Source organism: Corvus hawaiiensis, chromosome 6, assembly GCF_020740725.1.
Source record: "Corvus hawaiiensis isolate bCorHaw1 chromosome 6, bCorHaw1.pri.cur, whole genome shotgun sequence".
NCBI lineage: Eukaryota > Metazoa > Chordata > Aves > Passeriformes > Corvidae > Corvus > Corvus hawaiiensis.
In genome coordinates, this window is record NC_063218.1 from 20853757 (window position 1) to 20867673 (window position 13917).

Below are 13917 nucleotides of genomic sequence, written 5' to 3' on the forward strand. Positions count from 1 at the left end.
GAATTTCTAAACTTGTGTACTAACAAAGCATTTTGTCAAGCCTGTTCTAACAGCTGCTCCTATCAGATAGTCTGATTCGCAGTTGGAAGTGACCAGCCATGTTTGACTTGAGATCAATTTATCTTTGTTTAGTGGGGAGGATCTAACTGCACTTGCTTCTGATGTACATGTGATACTAGAAATTTCTTTTGATTTATTCAAATGTCATTGTTTGCAACAATTTGAGTTGTGTGTGTGTTGTACATTTAGCCCCCGACAGTTGCCATAAAATCACAATGTGATGTCAAATGGAGAGGATGAAAAAGGTTAAAACATATTCTTAAGCTCATGTTTAAAAGTGAGTTCAATCTTAAATTAATTTTTAAATTTAATATTTATTTCAGCTACTGTAGTTTATGTGAGGGTGCTGCTGTGAGATCTTGCAAATGTATACAACTATCTTAAATACATTTTTCTGCATGAAACCATAAAGATATGGGATTGTTATGGCTAACTATTAAGATTTAACTAATGTTAAATCTAACTAATGTTATGACTAAGAAATAAAGTGCACAAGTTATAAAGATGCAATACCCTACTTTCTCCGTAAGTGTTTTTAGACTCTTATGCATATGAACTTGTTTGATTTACTAATTACTCTTCATTCGAATTTGGTGTTAGTAGTCTTACAGTATTGTCCAGTACAGCAGACAGTCAGTTTGTTAAAATATTTTAGTTTTTCTGAGAGAAAATTGATATGTTTATTTAATATTAGAATTCTTCAGTAATATAAATCTTTCAGTCTTATATCTCACTAAAATTTACTTTGACTTCTTCTACAAATTAAATTGTTAGCCAGTGATTGTCATTATGAGTCAATTCAGGTATTTGAAAATCGATAGGTAACACTTCTCTAAATTTAAAGATATTCTTACAAAATAGGAGAAATCAATACCTTTGCAGACCAGTCTGTATTGCCATGCCAGTGTTCAAATACTGAAACTGTGCTACAGATGGGTTTACAATGTGCAGATACCGTTTGCTTTGATACACTTTCTCTCTAAAAACACATATCAACCTGAGAGGAAAAAAAAAGGTAGTTTTGGTGTGTCTTGTATTTACATATGACATTATCTGTCAGAAAGAGTACCATGCTTTGGAAGAATACAGAGAAGGCATCACTTCAAGAAACTGATTTTGTGCAACATACTTTTTACTGAATCAGTGTACTTTTTGACTGGTTGAATGTATCTGTTTTTGATTTTTCAATTCACAAAATTTATGCTTGTATAAAAAATCTAAATCTTTGGTGTTAATGGTTCTTAGTGTTTAGATGCATTCAGATTGGCAAGAGATGCAGATCAGATAGGGATGAACGAAATATCTGAGGTCTGCATTTGGGAAAAATTAATAAGACGTAATTAGGCGCAATGATTAATTGGTGTAAACATTATCAGTGACAGTGGTATGATTATGTAGCATTACAGTCTGGTGCCTGTACTGCTGAGATGCAGGGCAGGTAAGAGAGGAGGGAGAAAAACACTTACAGATCTACTTTAGGTGATTAATATAATTAGTGTGGTGGGGTAAAATGTGACTTTCTGTATTCTTATCAGTATAGAATGTTTGCACATAACAGTGATATAGGGCATTAGTTGCATAACTTCTACCAAATGAGTGGTCCTCACTTGTGTTTTAAATGTTCACATGAGTTTTAAGGAATGTTGCACTGAATACACTATGTATTGTGTTTTCTTTTCTTAGAAGAAATTTGTTGTCCTAGAATGAATTTTGTTTTGCAGTTTGGGGTGGTTTTATTTTTAAACTAGGTGTCAAAAATGCAGGGCAAAAGTATGATATGTGCAGTTAAAACTAGGGACTAGAAAGTCCAAACTGCAGGAGTATCTGGAATGGTGGTAGAGTGACAGGTTTAGTGCCTCTAGTGATTAGTTTACACTTCAGATAAGTAAGTCGGCTATAACTGGGAAATGTTGGCCCCTTTCTCTCCTTCTATTTTCTTATGAAAACTGAAAGCTAGATTACATAGTGGGATACTGGATCTAGAGAAAACTAGACGTACAACTGTTTTATTTGGGGCAAATGTTGCATCTGTTCTTGAGTTTGTTAAACACTTCTGTTGTATGTTTTCCCTAGCCAGAGTCTCTCAGTTGAAACGTCTGTGGTGCTGTTACAGTCGAGGGCTGACGCAAACTTTCTAATCAATTTTGAAAATAATAGTTGCCTTCAGATCTCTGGAGCATTAATATGCTGTACTCCAGGATTTAGTAGCTAGTCTTAATGACAGTTTTTAATTTTTCCACAAAAGTATTAACCTTCTATAAAAACCTTCAGATATTAAAGCCAGGAGGAGAGTATTTGATATTATGTTTATGGTGAATGACTTGAGATGTTTATTCTAATACCTTCCCCTTGATTCTGTCAGCAGTGGAATTGTGAAAATGCAGCAATAAAACTAATTGGGTTAGAAAAATTGAGACCCAGACTTGTCTTGTGTAAAAAGTGAGGAGAGACAATGTGCTGCAATCAGTTTTTTCTGTAGTAATCGCAATGCAAAATAAGCTAACAATTGCTGTATACATACACAACATATTTTACCAACAAACTGTTCTGAATATCCCGGGTTGTTTCTGTCAGGAGAACCTCCATAATGGTGTAATGTATGTCACAAAATATTGTTACAGTTCGGTTGCTTCCAGAGATCCTCACTGAGTTCTCTGTGTGACTGACCTTGAGCCACCGAAGAAAGATAATGGATGCTCCTTGAAATCTGAAATCTTTAATCTATAAAGGCAGCATTTGTCATCTGTATAGAATTTTTTTTTGGAACCACAGGTGGTTAGTAATTTTCTACTTGGAAAATAAACTCAAGTGTCCAAGGAATGCAAATTATGCAAATTTTTTCTTTTATTTTTAATGAGTGCAACCTCCTGACAGTGCTTGTCCTTTCTCCTAGATTATCTCACCGTTAACTACAGGAACAAATACAAAAGAGAAAATTAGATTAATATTAAAACAAACAAACAAACAAACAAAAAACTCCAAAAACTAACTCCCAAATACCCTACATCTCTATATTCTTGTCTCATAGAAATCCTTAAAATATTTATGTTCATAATTGCCTAGAAGGGTGATTCCAAGATAGGAATGTGAAAATTAGGATATATTATGTAAGGTCTAAAGAAAGCAGCACTCTGCCAGATTCTCCCATCATGGTGGGAAAGGGCATCCTGCAAGGCTTAGGGCACAGCTGTATGGGGTGGAACCCTTTTCAGTACATGCACAGTCATGGCTGTGACATTGAGCTCCTTGTCCAAACTTCAGTAATACAAAGCAGAAGAGGGTATCTTCAGACAGTGTCTTAACAGTTGCTTATTTAGTGTTTTAAATGCCAGTAGTGCAAGCCCTTACAGATCAGACAGAATTTTGACAACTGCATCCATGTTAACACAGAGATACGCGTTTATCATACGTCAGCTAGGAATTCAAAAGTACAGATCAGTACATTTGAGACTCCTGTTACGATATAGATACAGAGTGTGGAGATACTTTCTCTATCCTCTTGTTTTGCAGGGTTGGCTGCATGAAATGTTGACTTGCTATGATGCTGTTTTCCACTTGATTTCAACTGTTGGGCCTGTGCTGGCTTAACTTTTCTAAGCAAAGTGCAAATTCTTTGCTAAGATTTATCTTATTTGCACATACTGTAAAAAGAAAACATTAGAAGTCACATTTATATTGGTACATCCATGTCAAAATCCAATTTTCCTCCTCATGCAAATAGTTTGTGTTGATAAATTTGTTGTGCTTCAAGGTAAATATCTAAAACAAATGTTCCTCTTTTTTATTATACTGTAAATCAATAAATTGGAGATTGATTTACTTCTACACAATTAGATGAATGTTTACATTTAATTGAATATTGTTTTCTGTGTTTAAGCTTAGGCTCATAGTTCATTAAAATGTTTGTGGGGGCTGTAGTTCTGTTAATGAAGTGTGTACTCTGGGGAAATTATATATAAGCAACTATTTTTTAATGAGGCAGAGTTGAGTACTACATCACTTTAGTATGACATCCTCTATGGTGTCTCCAGGAAGACATGGAATGGGAAGTGATAACAGCATGTGTAATCACATGACTGAAGGAATGATGACCCATTTTAGAAAATCTGTGGAATGGTAAATGTAATATCTGACTGTATTTTATTAGGCTATTTTTAACTTCTGCTATACTCAATTTAAATATTTATCTTTAAAGAAGTATTATAATCTGTTATCATTGGAAATTAAGCTTATTTTGATTAAAATTTTGCTAGTTGTATCTTGTGAGCTTGTTTTGATTGTCTTTTCAGCGCAGCAAATATTATCCTGAAGAGATTGATAGAATTTACTGCCTCTCAGGAGGTGTTGGCCTGGTTTGGAAGGGAAAAAATAAAACAAAACAAACTAACAAACTGACAAGGAGAGAGCCCTTACCTTATCAACAAATCCAAGTCTCCCTCCTGCCCCCAACCTTGTGGAAGGATCTTTGTCTAAATAGTCATTCTATATCCATCTGTAAAGTTTCCAGTTCTTTCATAGGTAAAATACTTTTCCCTTGTCCATTCTGAATTGCAGGCTGTTTATTTCAGACTACATTCGCCATTTTTTCCAGTCATTCTGAAACCTAATCTTCTTCTCTAAAGTATTTCAATCCCCTGAGGCTCGATAATATGTTTGACTGACAATAGGTCAGGTCTATCAAATTCATCTTTTGTTAATGAAAAGACTGAATGGTATGAAAGCAGTCTAAATAGGCCCAAAATGCAGAATACTAATGTGAATGTCTGTGTGATGATCTTAGTAAAATACAATTTTGCTAGTGTATCTTCAAAAACTGATTTCTGAGCATGTCCTTCCAGAAGGTGTATGGACTATTTTTCCTGAGTTGCTTATGAGACTGTTCAGAGAAATTCAATTTGAGAAATGCAGCACTTTGTATTTTTAAAACGTGTGTTTTCAATTTAATTCATTATTGAAAGGCTTATATATGCCTGCTGCATTTTCAAACATCTTTTGCACTTTGGTCTAGAAACATTTACCAAGCTGCTGTATTCTCTTTGTATCCAGTGCTATCAAATACACCTTTATTTAGCACATTGCTTTCATAAATGCAACCAGCATAAAACTGGGTAACAACTAGCTCATATACTATAAATTATTGTGATTGTGGTGAATGCTGTTGTTTCTTTTCCAGTTCTCATTTTCTCTCATCTTTACATTAATCTCCTTATATCTTACTATTTGGTTTTATTTCTTTGTGTAGAGTGTAATATATGGCCAGTGATTGATCTCAAACTTACAATACAGAAAAATAACAAGAACAACCAGAAGAGGAACAATTGCAGTAGTATGTATTTTATGTCTTGCATTGAAATTCTTTACCATTGCAGAGGCAGAGATTCTCTGGGCTAACAGGGCTTTCCTTGATAGTCAAGCAGATTTTTTGCACTGTTCATATTTTAGATAGAAATGTGATTTAATGTTGCTTTATGTTGTTTGATAAGGTTTCATATTGCATATCTTTAGAGAATGTTCGTATTTTGCTATGATGATTCCAGGTGTTAACATCTGACCTGGAAGACAGGGAGAAGCAGCAGGAAAAAATGCTGGACCAGCTAAAGGAGATACAGAATTGCTACAAGGCTTGTGAGAATGGACGTAGACAAACTGAACTCCAGTCTGCTGAGTTAGCTCAACAGGTTGAAGAGAGTACCAAGGAAGCAGAACGGTATCTCACTGAATACAAGCATTCAGAAGCACTCAGGCTGGAGACTGAGAAAAAAAGAGAAGATTTGAAGGTGAGAGCACAGGAAACTATCCGCCAGTGGAAACTGAAGTGTAAGAAACTGAATCGTGAGATAGAAAAACAAAATCAAACTATCAGTGAACTGGTGGACAAGAAAAGTCAGGTAAGATTGGTTGATTTTTTTTTGGTACCCTTTCCCTTTTTAGAAATGAAGAGAAGGATCTTATTTATGCAAACTGTGACTTAAACTGCTTTCTGCCTTAACTTCTGGACCTCTTCTGTATAATTTTCAGAACTTTTTCTTTGAAAAATCAATTTGAAAATTGATTGTGTAGAATTTCTGGGTTTTTCATTTGTCTTTGTTCAGTATGGCAGACCACTTATTCCTCTCTTTTTCCTCCTCTAAAGTTTCTCAGGAAAAAACATGGGTTTTTTGATTTTTGACTTAGAAGAATTCCCTTATTTGTTCAGCTGCTGACACTGTTTTAAAGACAAGCACTCACATCAATGCTAATGCTTATCATCCTGTATCAGAATAATGGTAGAAGCCATCATTCTGTTGGCAATGAGTCTGTGGGTCTGTATTTTCCAGTGGCTGAGTAAAAAGTTGCTTGTTCTTATAGTGGCTAATATAGTGCTAGACTGTATGCTGTGAGCTTTTATCTTAACTTACATGCTCTGCTGGTGCAGTCTGTCGTATTGCTTTTGTTTTTTAGTTCTATACTCTCTTTTCACATATTTTCTCATGGCTTTTATCCAGTTTAGTTTACTAAATCTGATGGGCTTGAGATGGCTCCATCCTCTGCTTTGTCTTACTCGAAGATTGAGGTTTTCAAGGGCTATATGGGATGCAGTGTGGGATGTCTATTAATCCTGTGTTGTTTCTGATCCTGTATTCCGTTCTGAGATTGGTACATGAATGCAACCATGGTCAAAGCACAGGAGAAGTCAGAATTGGGTTATTACTGAGTTGAAATTAATAAACTCTAGCAAATCTAAACTGTGATTCCTTGGTTTGCTGTTTATTTCCTGAGTTGCCTATCATATTCCTTACTTTTTATTATTATTTCCTCTATCCATGCTCCAACAATTCATTCTATAGTAATCTTGGTTAGCCCTATGGTTGTCTGGGGGAATAAGATTCTCAAACATTTAAGAAGCTGGTCACCTCTTGCCTAAGAAAATGGAGGTTGTAAGGAAAGGAAGAATACCTGAACCATTTTGAAATCATATGTGTCTATCAAATGGACAAATAAGCAAAAAGTAAAGGCGAGTTGTGAATAAGCAGCAGTAGATCCCAAAAAGGTTCTGAAGTCACTGTTCATGTAAGCACATAGGTCTTTGTAGAGGCACTTGATAGCACTGTCTGCACTGAAATTTTCTTTGTTACATGAGACTCCTTGACTTGGATTTTACCACTTTTTATGTGACAAATATATTCACGTGCTAAATGCAGTGCTTAAACTTTGTCTTAAGCTCCATTTAAGAAATACCGTCAGTATTTTTTCTTACTTTTAAAGTCATCACCATCCTGCCAATGAGTTTGAGGTAATTGTCACTGGTGAAGAAAGTTTCTTTATTTGAAGATATGCAATATCAAATAAACTGTGTGTCATTGTGAAGGAGAAAAAAGTACAGACGATATTTCATGTTCTCAGTATAAAGTTGGAAACAGTTTACATACAGGAATATAATCAATCTAGCTGCAGTATTTAGTATAAACTTGAGGTAACTGGATGAACATAATTTAACTAGCTTTGAAATATACAGACAACATCTGAGACAAGATTCTGTAAAAATAATAAAGAAAAGGAAAAAATGGCAGTCTGTTGTCTTTGATTTCTGTTAGAGGACTTCAAAGGGTTGATGGAAAACTTTCAAAATTGGATTGCAATCATACCTTGCAATTACGAAATTTTTGAAATATTGCAGACAATGGATGGGCTATAGAGAGATTGTTTAGGTTTCATTCTTTTGGAGTTACTGGGATAATTTAGTTAAAGTTTTGCCCATGTGGTTGTCCTTAATACTGTTTGAAAGTGGAGTTTCTAACATCTTGTGCCTTTTGAAATATATTTTCTTTTAAGTATGTAATGTAGAAAACATACTCAAAGCAAGTAACTTGCGGGTTTTAGTTTGAAATTTTTCTGGAGTTTTGGTTTTGGTGGTTTTTTGGGTTTTGGGTTTTTTTAGCCAAATCCTTCAAGTAGAATTACAAGATAGGTTTAGGAAGGTCTTTTTGTTTGGTAGGTTTTTTTCTGAAAAAACCCATGATGGTCATCAGTCCATGTCCTCAATTTTTTATTTTTGTATTTTGCTTTGCATTGCTTATTCTTGATGTAATTGCAAATAGTTTTATTTTTAACTGCACACTTTTTAACCTGATTGCCTTTTTGTTCTGAATTATTTCAAATAATTTTGCTATATCCATAAGAAATGTGCATTCCTTGTTGAATTGGTGAAAATTCTCAGTAAAATTTAGTATCAAATTTATTAAGTCACTTTAAAGAATCTGATATATCCGAACAGATTGCCCAAACAGATTGCATAGTCTCTCTCACTGGAGATATTCAAGAACCATGTGGATATAATCCTGTGCCTGTGCTCTAGGATAAGTCTGCTTGACCAGGGAGGTTAGACCAGATGACCCACTGCAGTCCTTTAAAGCTTACACATTCTGTGATTCTGTGGTATTTTTAACATGAAATATATCAATGTTGGAAAAAACACCCAAACCCTTAAGATCCTTAGGAAAATAGTGGAATTTTTATTACATTTGACTGATTTTTATTTGGGAGATGATGTCATTATTTCTTGGCTTTGATGCATATGTGAACCAAGCTTTTAACTGCTGTTAATTCATCTACTGTGCATAATTTCAAAAATAAGTTAAAGCTGGTATACTTCATATGTAGTATTTTAGAAAATAAACAAAATAAATCAGCATATGGAGTGGACTGTGAGTAAGGTGTATGTGTCCAATAGTCCTGCCTGTATGCTGCTGCATTGCTCTATTACCTTATTTTCTCCATCTTGCTATTTGGAGGAACCAATAAAGAGACACTTCTCAGTCTGCAAAGAGAGAGTGTGAGAAGCAGAGAATTAACCAAAACTATCCCTACTTAGAAGGCTAGATAATTTAAGGACAAGGCCAAGTTTGAGATTGCACATGATCTGTGTGTAAATTTAAAGAAACACTGAATACATTTGAACTAAGTTCATAGCAAGCAAAAATTTTGTATTTTCACATACATATGTTAGTTGTTCCATAGACATTCCTAATGTCTAAGGCCATCTTACAACAATTACCTTTAATTACTTCAGATCACAGTGGATTTTTTCCTTCTTTCCTAGGCCCTTAAAGAAAAAGATGATCTGAAAAGTCAGCTTCTCTCAGCTATAAACCAAATAGCAAACCTGCGGAAAGAGCTGAATGATGTGCTTACAAAGAGAGCCCAGCAGGAAGAACTCCTTCATTGTAAAGAGGTAAAACTGAATGAAATGGAGTCACACCAGGGATCTCTTGAAGAAGAGATTGAAGAAGTTGAAGGTACTGTAAAAAAATTGGAGAATGAGTTGAAAAAGCAGGTCTTTCTACAAAATCAAATGCAAGCCGAGAAGGAACACTTGAAGACAGAACTTGAAACTATTAACTTGTTCCATAAAAAAGACCAAGAACGGCTGCTAGAAATGCAAGCAGATGTAAAAAATTTAAGTGCTGTACGTGTGGAACTAACAAACAGAATAGCAGAAGAGGAGAAAGCCAAAAAGGAATTACTTAAGAGCCTCTCAGACCTCCAGAAACAGCAGGAATCTAGTCATGAAGAGATGACTTCAGCTAACAGGCAGCTGAAGATGGAAAGAGAGGTTCACCAACAGGAGTTGGCAGATCTTAGATCAGAATTACAAAATGTGAAAATCAAACATGAACAAAATGTTCAAGAACTCATGAAACTCCTTAAACAAGAAAAAGATGATGCAGAGGCTAAGATTAGAATGCTAAAGGTACTTATTATGAAGAATTCCATTGTCAGACTTCTCCCCTCCTCCCACATAGCCCACACACAGCCCCTGCCATTGAATGATGAAAGTAATAAAGCATGGGCTTTAAAGCACTTAACACACATGTTTTTGCAGGCCATTGTAAAAGTTTAAAGTTCAGAGTAAATAATGTAACAGTACCAGTTTTAGGTCAAAATCTTAGTTCAAAAGTAGTAAAATAGATATGTCTATGATCACAATAAAAGGAAATATATGAAGCTGTAATGTTCTAATACGGCAATCAGATGAAGTGCCAGGTGACTGGAAACAGGGAAGCGTTGTACCCATCTTCTAAAAGGGTAGGAAGGAGGACTGTGGCAGCTACTGACCTGTCAGTCTCATCTCTGCTCCTGGGAAGATCATGGAGCAAATCCTTTTAGAAGCTAGTCTTAAGGCACATGGAGGACAGGGAGGTGATTTGGGACAGCCAGCACAGCTTCACCAATGGCAAGTCCTGTCTGACCAGCCCAGTGGCCTTCTCTGATAGAGTGACCACATCTGGGGACAATGGAAGTGCTACAGATGTCATTTATCTGAACTTCTGTAAAGCCTTGGATGTGATACCCCACAACATCCTTCTCTCTAAACTGGAGAGAGATGGATTTGATAGGTGCACTGTTAAATAGATAAGAAAGTGGCTGAATGGTCACATTCAGAGGGTTTTGGTCAACAGTTCAGAGTCCGTATGGAGTCCCAATGTACAGCAGTGATGAGTGGTGTCCCTCAGGGATCTCTGTTGGGACTAGTGTTTAGTTATTTAATGTATCATTCATGGCTTAATAATTGACAGTTGACAGAAACCTTTAAGTGAAGATAGCAATAAAAAAACCCCTAGGTGGTCCTTAGTAGAAGGATCATTAAGATTAAATATTTTGACAGCAGTGCTTAACACTGGGTACTTAATTTTTAGTGTGTATAGCATTATTTAACTGGTCTGTCCAAATGTGGTTTTTTCTTTGGTAATGACACTGAGATTAAGAGTGTATATTTGATATAAAGTGGAGAGAAGGAAAGTGTATTCTGGATGCTGGTAAGAAAAAAATAAGTTGATTGTGACTGTGTTCTTCTATGAAATGGCAAATCCTACAGTTAGGACCTTTTTATTGTTACTGATTGTTGAACCTAGATGGAGTATTAAAAAAATTCACTTCCATTATTTCATTTACAGTTCCATGACTTTTCCAGAATCCTAAATCTACATATATTTTTTAAGAGTGGAAGGCTTGAGGGAGGTGAATTTTCTAAGATATTAGGGTATGCAACTGTTTTAGAAGTATACAAAATGATAGTGCACAAGATTCTCTTGACTGAGTGACTGTAAATGAAACAAAATAGGAAATCATATCCATCTCTAGGAAGATCTGATGAGAACATGTCATCCTGCAGGTGATTTGGTTACTTTTTGTCTGAACTCATCATTACATTGCATTTGGAGTTCAATTTTATGGAAATACTTTCTTCCAAATTAAGGTAAATTTAACATGAATTTTATCCTTTTTTTTTTTTTTTTTTTAAATTTAGTGTTAGCGTAGCGTTTAGGGAAATCCAACAGAAAACGTTGGGGTTTTTTAAACCTTTTTTTTTTTTTCAGGCTGCCAAGCTTGTGTCTAGCAACCAGTTGTCTTTTAATGTTACAGTAATAATTGACCGTATTTATGTCTCAGCTGCGTCCAACCTTTGTAACTGTTTTTGGAAAGGAATATACATATCCTGTCCAAAGATAGTTAAAGCTTTAAAAATAAAGGTCAGTTGAGAGAGACTTGAGGAGTAAAGGGAAATTTAATGTATTTGTAGGATCCAAAGCCTTAAACTTAAAAGAGGATGCATTTATGAGTTACTTCCAGGAAATCAAGGGTGCAGAGTCCTGTGTTTAGAGGACTAACTGCTGCATAGATTGTAAAAAGGAGTGACTTTCGATTTCTGTTGTTCTTTCCTCCCTTGCCTCACTTTTGCCTGGTTTTCTGTAGTGTGGCACTGGATTGAAAATTTATTAGGTAGTTAAGGATTTTGTGGGATGGTAAGGAAGGTACCATAAAAATACTGTATGATGGAATAGAACTGGAGAAGAACATAGAGTTTTTGAGATAGCAGTGTTAAGGAGGATATTACTGTCTCATTACAGAGATTCTGATACTTAAACTTTTAATTTGGTTTCTTCTAGAACATCCTAAATGATTCCCAACCAATACCTCTATGATGTCTTATTTGTTATTTAAAATTGTAGATACATTAGTCATAGGAATTCAGGTGGTTTGCTTAGTGGTCCCCATTCAGCTATATGCTCAGAAGCTATGGATCTGTCTCCTAATTCTAATACATACCCTCATTTGCTTTAAAAACATGCTTCTTTTCTTAGAATGATGATGTACAAAATGTCCTAATGCCTGACAGTATGGAAGTATTTGAAGTATTAATCTTTAATCTAAGGTTATATAGAGATATGTATCTATACGTATAAAATTGTTTATATGTGTGTATTTATTTTTTAATTGTTTTCTACACATTTTCCAATTGTGCCATCCTTCTTTTCCTGAAGATTGTTAAATGTTGAAATTGGGTTCAATAAAGATCAGTTAAATTACAGTCATATCTGCCTTGTCCGTACTGAAAATTAATAAGTATTAACTTTCTCTTTTGTGTCTCAAGGGTAATATAGGTGAGGGATTTTTTTTCTTTGATTGTCTCCATCTACAGGTATTATAATGCAATTACCTTTAGTAGGAACTGAGAAGTTGATTTTTATAAGCATATTCACAGAAAATGTTTTGGGCATTGCAGGCTTGTCTTTGTGGTCATAAGTCTTTGTAGACTGTGGATGCCAAAGTTCTTTCTAAAATTGTCCCTTGGAAGGGTTTTTGTAATCCCTTCAGTGTCTAAATTAGTGTCTACATTTAGTGTTTAAATTAACTCATAAAACTTCTCTCCTTGCCCTTCTTCCTTACAGAAGTTATATCTATATTGTAATTGGGAAATAGAATTTTTGCTTTTCCTCAGAAGGAAATTTACTTTGCAGATTTATTTTTGTTTAACTGCATCCCACAATTCATCTAATAGGAAACTGGTTTTGAGTAATGTGTGTGTTAATTTGCTTCTTTGTTGTATTCTTTTTTAAATTCTAGATACTGTAGAGCATTTCTCAAATCTTTCATTTTCAGTCAGTCATTTTTTTCTTCATTTTTCTGTGTTTTCTTCATTTTTCTCTGCAATGTTTTCATGAGTAGCATTAATCGCACAAAATAGTAGCACTAAACCCACACAATTACAGAACTTAAAAGTACTAAGTCTTTGCAGTTGTTTCCTTCCAAATATAAATTTAGTATTAGTTCCTGAAATTAAATGATAGTTTTAGACTTTCTGATTCCAAATTATTTCAGTAATGGAAAAGTTGCATAAATACTAGGCTTCTCAGGATGATGTAAGCTGATGAGTGTAGCAGAGTTGAAATTCAGAATCTGAGACTTCTATTTTCTGCTTTTAAGCACTGTATGGTTCTTCTACTCTGTGATGCATGTTTTCCGTGTTCAGATAAGTGATTGCACTTAGTATAACTTAACTCAATTTGATTTTTTACATTTACCATTTGGCAATAGCGTTCCACTGATTTAAAACTTCAGAGTTTGTGTGTGTTTTAAAATAACCAGTACAGTGACTTTGTAATCTGTTTTCCCTTTACCATCAGATGGAACTTTTAGAAGAGAAAAACATAGTTAAGACTCAGTCTCGACAACTGGAAAAAATAAAAGTTGAGTGTGATAAATTGTCAGAAGAATTAACCCAAAATGAAGAAGAAAATATAAAACTAAAATGGAAATGTGAGTCTGTAAAACAAGAACTGGAGAAAAAGGTAAAATTAACTTATTTTAACCATGATTTGTTTCTCTGCTGATAATACCTAAAATAAATGATGGATTATAGAAATAGATGGTAAACCTAAAAAAACCCAGCATGTATGTATTAAAGCATATACCCTGTCATACCATAGTACACAGTTTCTGTATAAATGAAAGAAGACAAAAGTGCTTTGGCTGAGTTATGAACTGTAGCCCTCCAAAGATTTGCTAATATTATTTAGGACTAGAAATATAAATCCT

The 13917-nt window shown here is 34.7% G+C and overlaps 1 protein-coding gene across 4 annotated transcripts in view; it reads left to right on the forward strand.

The window, feature by feature from the left end:
• Positions 1 to 13917, forward strand: part of CEP128 (centrosomal protein 128) — a 115581-nt gene that overhangs the window by 30916 nt on the left and 70748 nt on the right. For all 4 annotated transcript variants that reach the window (XM_048307579.1, XM_048307578.1, XM_048307580.1 and 1 more), the window contains exons 14-16: positions 5598 to 5948; positions 9140 to 9790; positions 13506 to 13670. In XM_048307579.1, the coding sequence (XP_048163536.1) occupies positions 5598 to 5948; positions 9140 to 9790; positions 13506 to 13670 (1167 nt within the window). The remainder of the gene's footprint in view (positions 1 to 5597; positions 5949 to 9139; positions 9791 to 13505; positions 13671 to 13917) is intronic.